The 9422-nt window shown below is 33.2% G+C and overlaps 1 protein-coding gene across 1 annotated transcript; it reads left to right on the plus strand.

Annotated features, from left to right (window-relative positions):
* The first annotated feature begins 3694 nt into the window (after nucleotides 1-3694).
* On the plus strand, nucleotides 3695-6724 carry LOC111899087 (metacaspase-1). The gene is made up of 5 exons (XM_023894971.3): nucleotides 3695-4102; nucleotides 4241-4565; nucleotides 4776-4887; nucleotides 5351-5530; nucleotides 6445-6724. The coding sequence occupies exons 1-5, from the start codon at nucleotides 3769-3771 to the stop codon at nucleotides 6499-6501; spliced, it is 1008 nt and encodes a 335-aa protein (XP_023750739.1). The 5' UTR covers nucleotides 3695-3768; the 3' UTR covers nucleotides 6502-6724.
* Nucleotides 6725-9422: the final 2698 nt, after the last annotated feature.

Below are 9422 nucleotides of genomic sequence, written 5' to 3' on the forward strand. Positions count from 1 at the left end.
CATGTAAGAGTCACACAAACAGTTATCATACAAATAACAATAATACATAGGCTAGCATTGGTGCCTTCGACCCGTCAAAAACTAGGAGGAGACTTGCTGCAATCTGCTTCAGACTATTGATCCGGGAAATCTCTGCACTAAATATGATCAAATAATACCCTAATTAAAAATTAGGTCATAAACCATAACCGAGAGCCGAAGTCTATAATCCCGAATATTAGGGTAAAAGACCATTTTACCACTTAAGGCTAAACCCATTCCAATCTAAGCCCAAACCCTCAAAATGGCCTAAAAAGCATCCTATGCCCACAACAGGTAGTACACCCTGCATTTCTGGCATGTACACCCCACATACTTAAGTTGACCGCAAATGGACTTTAGACGTAGTACACACAACATACTCAGAAGTACGAATAATGTACTGGTTAGAGTCCCAAACCTTATCCAAAGGTCTTAACCCCTTAAGATCTTAATGTCCAAACCATAGATCTACATCTAAATAAGGTCTTAATCCATAAAGTTGACAACTTTACTCACTTACATATCTTGGTGGGACCTAACACTAAACCCTAGGTCCAAAACATCATAAAAAGGCCAACAACTCAAACATGGGTGAATTTTAACTCTCAATATCTGATTTTTATGACTCCATGCACTCTTAAAATCTCAAAAGGACATTTCAAATGGTCTGGAGTAGTCCATACTCCATAAGACCAAGGTTTTGGGAAAATAAAGTGCATAAACATGGACATAAAGATATCTACAACAAAGAACTTCAACGTGCGAACTTGATACCTTCTAAAGATGCATAAGAAGGTGTATGATCTAGATCCAAGGGCTTGAACGCACCACCCTTCATCAAGGAACTTCCTTCACCATTAAGAACCACCCACGAACACCACAAGATCAGTAGAAGGCTCAAGAACACTCAAAAAAGGGCTAGGGTTTTGTGGGATATCTTCTAGGGTAAGGAGGTTGATGAAGGGGCAACCTCAAGCTCCATAATGAAGCTTGAATAGGGTCCAAACCCTAAAAATTACGGTTTATCCCCTAACCACGTGCGCCCCACGTACTAGTAGTATGCCCAGTATATGTGCCCCACCTTTACATTTTCAATTTATGCCCTTGGGACCAAATTTGCAAACTAAATTAATACCAATGATCAAAATGAGAAATACCTGGAATCCGGGTGTTACATACATATGATGGATCATCATGATCCATAGTAGCATATTAAGATGCAAGAGTGGCACATCATATCACCATGGCGTATCAACCATCGTGGTGGCGTATCAGTCAATAATGCTTGAGCATCTTCAATTTCTGAGCTTCCTTGAACGATCTTCAGCATCATAGGGGACTCCATAGCATACACCTCATCAAGGGATACCTTGACATATCAAGGATCAAAGTGGTTCATCCTTGCGTCATGATTTCACATCTTATATGAGGATGATGCATCTTTATCAAGGGATGCCACATCCTCTCAAACGTTGGCATATCTAGACCTCCACTCCACAACTGTGCATCCACCTCATGAATGGCATATCCGGGCACTTGGTAGCATATACTCTCACTTGATCGCATAACATGTCACTTGGTGGCATATCAAGTCACTTCGTAGCATATGAAGTTCCAATAGTGGCGCACCTTGACTTCTAAGTGGCGCATCTAAGAATAGGATGGCGCTTCATGATCATAGATGGTGCATCCATACACCAAGATGCTCCATTCCACTTTTAGGTGCTCCATACCTGCTTTTAGAAGATCCATTTCTTTATCACTTGATCCATTCCTATGTCAGGATCTCCATTCTTTTCTTAAATGATGTGTTCTTTTGTCACATGTTCCATGAACCCCAATTACTCCATTGAATCCAAGTGCTCGAAATGCTCCATACTCCAAATGCTCGAGTCACATTTAACAATGTATGTATGTATGTATGTATGTATGTGTGTGTGAATTTTGACTTAAATGTATTAATAGTAGAAAAATCAACATAACATTTTTAATTATTGTCAATAAAACCATGTCACAACGGTATGTCATGTTGATTTTTTCTTTTTGTGATTGATGATTGAAGATCTGACTGATACATATTTGGAGTTAGAAGTTAGCTTACCAGTTGATTAGACTTGCCGGCAAAAAAATAATAATTTGATGCATCAAGATTCTCTTTTGTTGCCAAATGACAACTAATATGATATAGAGAATTTCAAGACACCTAAAGTAATGGTTTATGGTTATCTTTAAATTAAATATGCAATTTCTAATAGTGAAAAAATTACTAAAGCAATAAATAAAAGATGATTATGCAGAACCGAAGCAGTTTTTAAAATGGTGTTACTTTTTCATTTAAGGTTTAGGATCGAACGAATTTAGATATATAAAAGTGTTTCTTTTTAACTTAATACATAAACAATCTTAGTGGGTTAAGATAAGAATGTATCCGTTTGTGAATTAAGACGATCCTATTTACCAAACTAACCCCACATTTTTTTCACACCTTCTCAACATGATTGATATGGTCTTTTATTATTTTCAATAATACTCAATCTTTTTTGTATTTTCAAAAAGCGATTTCTTTAGATTATTTTAAGAGCACTACAACCGTGCATGATGCTGCGATTTCTTTAATTTTTTTTTAAATTCCCAAAATCACATAGTAGTGGTTTTGAGTGACTACTATTTTTTTTTCATTTCTAGTTTATTCTAAAAAAACATACAAAAGGGTACTCATTTGGTGTGAATTTATTCCATTAAGTTTTTAATTTATTTTGCTAGAACTGCAAACATGTGTTGATTTGCACTAATAGAAAATATATATTTAATGACAAGCAACGCATGTCATTAAGGCCCTGTCATAAATACCTGTCATTAAAGACTTCTAGTAGTGAATTTTTTTGATCTTTTGATTTTGATGTTGATGTTTATGTGCATAAAATTATTTGAAGATAGCTTAAGTGATTTGTCATTTAGCATTATTTTCGAACATAATGGTAAACTGGTCATTTATTTAAGATTTTGATAGCTAGTTTAGTCCACAAAAGTAACAGGCGTCATGTATATATCACTCTATTAGCACACATATCCATAGGGGACTTAACAAGTAAAAAAAGGAAGAACTCCTTATAGTCTTGTGTTGTAGAGCTATGATGCAACGAAATAGAACTTGAATTGTTGAGTGTTTATGCATATGGTTTGTGTTTTAAATAATTCAGTTAAGTTAATGTTCTATTGCAGTAGGGCTCATAGATTAAAAAATAACGGTTAACATAGTTGCCAATAGAAAACTTTGGAAGATTTTGAATTTTGTAACAATGAATCGTATCTATATAAGTTTCGGTCAATTTCAGATTATTCTGTAGTTTGTATGTCATCAGCTGGTGTAGACGCATGCATTACTAACGGGCAGAAACAACTATCTTAAAAAGTGCAATAGCAGTACGATCCACAAACATTCTTAAAAAGTGGGGTACCACTTGATATGGTCCCTTGATTGTGCCTATCAACTTCCTCATCGTCTACTTCGACATGTTAATTAAACATTTTGAACAGAATCTGATGCTCAAGAAAAACAACGAAATATGTTGGCGTATCAGGTTCCTTTTCATGCTGCAGCTTCATTTTTTACTTTACGGGTTATATAAATACATCTGTTTCACAATCGCTAAAGCATTCATTACTTCGACTAGCACCATTAAGCCTCTTGAATACATATTAGTTTTCTTCAGTTCACTTAACTTAGCCTCTAATTTGATCAAGTAAATGTCATCTTCAGCAGTGATTCAGGATTTCGGATGCCCTGAATGTCAAGAAATTGTTAGCGATAAGAAGAAGAAGGGACCGCATGTTTACCTTAGAAAGATATTGCATAGACACAAAACCACCATTCCTAATTCTGTGAGTAGCCATGAGAAGTCAGCTCTTGAGACCATAAGAAACTGGGAAACGATAAAAGGGAAGCGTGCACTTCTGTGTGGCGTAACTTACGATAAGCAGAAATATAAACTCAAAGGAACTAACTATGATGTGACCCAAATGCAGGAATTCCTAATGACACGGTTTAAGTTTCCAAGTGCCTCTATCCACATTCTTGCAGGTACGTACATATTGCTATGCTTTCACTTTAATCTGTATATATGCATAAATGCATGATTGCCTTCACTTTAATCCCTATACATAAATGCTCCTACGTTGTCCCTACATGATTGCCTCCACATTGTGAAAGAACTTGCAGAAATGGACTCACACCCTCATCCAACAAAAACAAATATCCAAGAAGCTTTGAGGTGGCTCGTGAAGGACAACCAGCATGGTGACTCACTGGTGTTCTATTTTTCGGGTCATGGATTAAGGCAGCCTGATTTTTTTGATGACGAGAATGATGGGTTTGATGAAACAATATGTCCTCTAGATTTTAAGACTGCAGGAATGATCATTGATAATGAAATCAATGACACCATTGTCAGACCTCTCAAGAAAGGTGTCAAACTTCATGCCATCATAGATGCTTGTCACAGTGGAACTATACTTGACCTATCACATGTCTATAGCACAAAAGAGTACGCCCTATTACCATATCTTTTTTGTACAAATTACTCTATTCTGAAAGTGTCCCCCATGCTAATACTTGTCCTAGTGGTAAGGAGGTGGGAATCCATAAGTGAGGCCTCAAGTTCAAGTTTTGGCATCACATTCCTTCTTCTAGGGACTTTCTACTTCCACATGTCTTGATATCTGAACTTTAAAGTGCATTTTTGGTTCTTTGGCAGGCATTGTTGGTCAGATAACAAACCCCCATCTGGTGTATATAAAGGTACTAATGGTGGGCTTGCCATTTCTATCAGTGCGTGTGAAGATAATCAACTTGCTGCAGATACATCTGTGAGTAAATCTTTCTTTTTCTATGATATCTTCTATGGTTTAAGGGGTTTATGTTAGTTTTTTTTTTCTTTCTTGGTATTATTATTTTTAATCTTTGGGTTTGATATTAAAGACATGTGCCTTCTGTTTCCCAATAAGTACAGTCTGCATAAAGTATTATCTGAATTAATGAGGCTAAGAAATTATTTGAGAAAGTAATGGCATACTAAGGAAAATGGAAGGAAAAATCATGGAAGATCTGTGACAAGTTAGGAATTTATGGGGAATTCTCATTTTCTTCACGTTCTTTATCAAGGCCTTTTTGCATTAAGTGTTGTATTAGCAAAGACTTTTCTAATTGAATGAATCAGTAGAATAAATGACCATTATACTTTTTTGTTTAAGTGTGCCGTTGAAAAAAAATAATTGTTATTCATAACTTGATTAATAACTTTAATTAAATATAAATTCCGAATTTGTGCAGGCTTTCTCAGAGTCAGGAAAGCAAATGGAAGGTGCTATGACACACACTTTTCGGAAAGCACTTTCGGATAACTCCAAAGCTACTTATGCTAGCGTCTTGTCTTCAATGCATGATAATATATTGGCAGTCAAGAAAAAAAAATTCAGTCTCAGTGGATTGTTTCACCGTGAAAGACTACAGGTTAGATTCGATCATTGATTTGTATGACCTAATGATGTCCCAATCTTTGCTTATAAATTTTAGTGATTCAACCACGGTAGTTTTCTGTTCCATATTTGAAACTTTTTGGATCTTTTACCTTCGAGAAATGTTTCTGTTATGATACTTTTATGTTGTTATTAAGATTTTATACCAACAAATTAAGATTGTTATTTTTGATGTTGGAAAATAATTCGATTTACATTCAGAAGCTAAACTGATGATTGTGACTGGATTTGAGTAGAAAGGCATTCGAATCTGCCATAAAAAAATGCAATTTTTACGAGACATGTAGCTTTTATTGAAGTGTTTAACTGGTAGGTAGTTCAAAATGCTATAACATAACATAGGGAATCTATTGAATTGAAATCAAGTTGTTAACTAGTAATAATGAGAAACAAGTTTGCTTTTCAAAAAAAAACAATGAGAAACAAGTCATTTTATCTTTAACTATAAGAGCGTTCTAATTTTCATGAGATAGAATGTTCCTGAAAATTTACCTTTAAAACAAATGTTAAAATCAACTAGGAACTTGTAGATAGTTAAAACAATGGACTACCTTAGTTAAAACAATGGACTAGATAGTTAAAACAATGGACATGGAAGTTGTAGATAGTTAAAACAAACTAGACAAACTTTCTACGGCTATTTTTTTTAAGATGGGGATGAGAAGTGTTTTATGTCTTTTGTACAGTCAAGAGCAAGTCCATGCCCCCCTCCTTGTTCCGCCTTTTTGGGTGCGACAAAAATATTGCATTCTTTGTCCTATTGGCATCGGTGTCTATTCAATATTCACCAAATGTTGTTATCTTATATTATCTTCTCTTTTATGTAACTAAATGTTCATTGATTCTACTGTCTTAGAATGGGGTGCTCATGTATTGCTAAACTTTCAGGAACCTTTGTTATCATCCTCCGAAGAATTTAACTTAAACGAGGCATTTGTCCTATAACTCCACCATACAACTAGGAGCTCCTAAGGTTAACTTGAAATAAAAACGAATGACTATCTAAGTCATGATTTCACTATCCAAAGTAACACCAACCATTTGCACAATTTTTTTAGCTTTTCGTTTGGTTTTGATGTTTGTTTTGTGTTTGTGGTTTCTTTTGGTGCCACAGACATCTGTTTACCCGTTTATACGGTGCACCCAATTAATGAATAAGTTTCGGTTATTCTTTTGGAGAACAAAAAAATATAAATAAATGAAATTTTATTATATATTAAGGGTATTATTATATGTACATACCTCTCACTCATATAAAAAAAAGTTAAACATAGAGGGTACACACTCACTCACTCACACATTGGGTGGGGGGAGGGGGGGTACAATAAACAATTGAGGGTATATATACAACTAGCCTATTAATATTATTTTTATTTTTTTTCCTTTTAAGTGTTGTAGGGACAAATTATTATTATTATTATTATTATTATTATTATTATTATTATTATTATTATTATTATTATTATTATTATTGGGGAAATGATTGCACACTTGGTGAAATTGGAATAAAAAACTATGAGAAAGAATTTGTAAAAAAGTTATTATTCATTGAAAAAAAAAAAACCTTATTATGCTGATTTTTTTATTAACTTGTTCTTAATGTATTAATTTTGTAAATAAGAAACACTCATATATATAGTTTATTGAATTAAGTTTTCTTTGTGTCAAGTCTACTAAGTCAAAAGGTAACAAGCGGTTGTCTCTTTAATTATTTTCTATGTATGTATTGTTGAGTTTGGAACTTCATATACAAATAGAGCATTCTTTACTCACTAATGTGCAAATATGATAGAAATGTGTTAGTAACTGAACTATGAACGTGGGATATACACCTTCTGTAGACCTACGTTGACTTTTATCCATTTTATACCATAACCGACTTTTTCAAAAAAAAAAAAAAGCATTCACTAATTGATCATTTTATACAATAATCTACTTTTTTCAATAAAAAAACACTCACTAATTGATCATTTTATACCATAATATACTCTTTCAATAAAAAGAACATTCACTAATTGATCGTTGGAGTGTTTTAGGAAGCTTCCTCAACTTGGAGCGTATTTTATGCATTCTAAAGGAAGTGAAATTCGACATTCCATTTCATGGGGTGTTTGGTTGCCAAATTCCATAGGAATTCTTAAAGTTATATGTCAATGAATTATGCCTTTCTTAGGGAGGGTGGGGGTCAATTTCATTCTATAGTTTTTACTAAAAGGCTAAATATATATATATATATATATATATATATATATATATATATATATATATATATATATATATATATATATATATATATATATATATATATATATATATATATAGACACACACAAACACATGGGAATGATAAAAAGCAAATTTTTAAATTTTAATAGTTTAAAAAACTATACTTAAATATAAGTAATAAATACGTTAATATCCTTTTATCAATCAACCAAACAAATTCTTAGATTTAAAGCACTTTAAGAAACGATTAACAATTTTTTTATGCTCAAAATAATAATGCAAACAAAAGACAAAAACATAGTGTTTAACATGGTTCACTCGATCTGAGAAATCTAGCTACATATTGGCCGAACAAGAGAAACAAAAGAGAGGGAGATAGATAAAGAAAGTTAGATTTTATTGATAACAGTCAAATTACAATTTTTCTTTAGTTTAGGGTTACATGAATTCATACGAGATTTATTTATATAAGTAAACTGACCTTAATTAATGCAAATAAGGTCGTGAGCAAAACAAAATTGCAACGAATCTGACCCGTGACACTGCCCATGTTGGTCTACTTAGCTACTCTGAGGTTAGAGGGAGAATCAAGCTCCACAACTCAACGCACATGGCACAATGGGTGGTAAGTTATTATTCCATTTCAAGTTCCATAACGAGATTTCAATTCTTCCAAACATATTATATGAACTATACTGAAAACTGATCTCAATTTTAGATGCTTTTATTCTTTGTTTTTATAAGTCTAATTGAAGTAATTTATGTTAAGAATGGACCTACTTTGATGATATTTGTATTATTGTGATTCGGGATCAAAAATGAGCAAAAACAATGTAAGACATTGAAGAAAGAAGTTTTTCTAGTGAAAAGTGGAGTTACGTCGTCCTAGGAAACATTCGTCACCGTCATGGACGGTTTTGGCATGTACTAGGACGTTATCACTTCTACCAATCAGTCTCTCTCTAAACCCCATGATTTCATACCAAGTACACCCCAAAATTTTCATTTCTAATTTAAAATTTTACAATTTAATTTGGTGTACAATGGCGAACTAACATACAAGAAGTTATCACAAGGGTAAAACTGGCCTCAAGTACAAGTACATGATCGAGCTAGACGTCACAACTTAGTGAATAACAACTACTAAAACATAATCATATAAATTAAATAAATCACATATAACTCATTTTCTTAGTAGCTTTTAATTCAAATCAAGTACTGATGTTCTCATAATTAACCACTCAGTAATAATCTACCACTAAATCAATAATTTATCTCTCAATCGATGATCTATTTCTCAATTGTGATCACTTTCTCGATTAATTCTCTCTCTCTCTCTCCCCCCTCTCCCCCTCCTCTCTCTTAATCAATCAATCAAGATAAATCTCTCACTGGCAATTAATCTATTAATTAAGCTTTATCTCTCAATCAATAATCTGTCACTAAACCGCTGATCTATTTCTCATCAATGCTCTATCAGTTATAATGTATTTCTCGAAAATGATCTATCTCATAGAAATGAATAATTTCTCAACAAAAGTCAATTATTTAGATCTCTGTATAATTTATATATCACATATGACAAATATCATAAGCATCATATATATCACAAATCTAATGTAAGCAATTACTCAGAAATAA

Source organism: Lactuca sativa, chromosome 9 (genome assembly GCF_002870075.4).
Source record: "Lactuca sativa cultivar Salinas chromosome 9, Lsat_Salinas_v11, whole genome shotgun sequence".
Classification (NCBI taxonomy): domain Eukaryota; kingdom Viridiplantae; phylum Streptophyta; class Magnoliopsida; order Asterales; family Asteraceae; genus Lactuca; species Lactuca sativa.

Bases quoted from the DNA above. Each gene is read 5' to 3' on its own strand.
- LOC111899087 (XM_023894971.3), top strand. From the start codon at position 3,769: ATGTCATCTTCAGCAGTGATTCAGGATTTCGGATGCCCTGAATGTCAA. The intron at 4,103-4,240 runs GTACGTACATAT...AAGAACTTGCAG, and splicing joins CTCTATCCACATTCTTGCAG to AAATGGACTCACACCCTCAT. The intron at 4,566-4,775 runs GTACGCCCTATT...GTTCTTTGGCAG, and splicing joins CATGTCTATAGCACAAAAGA to GCATTGTTGGTCAGATAACA.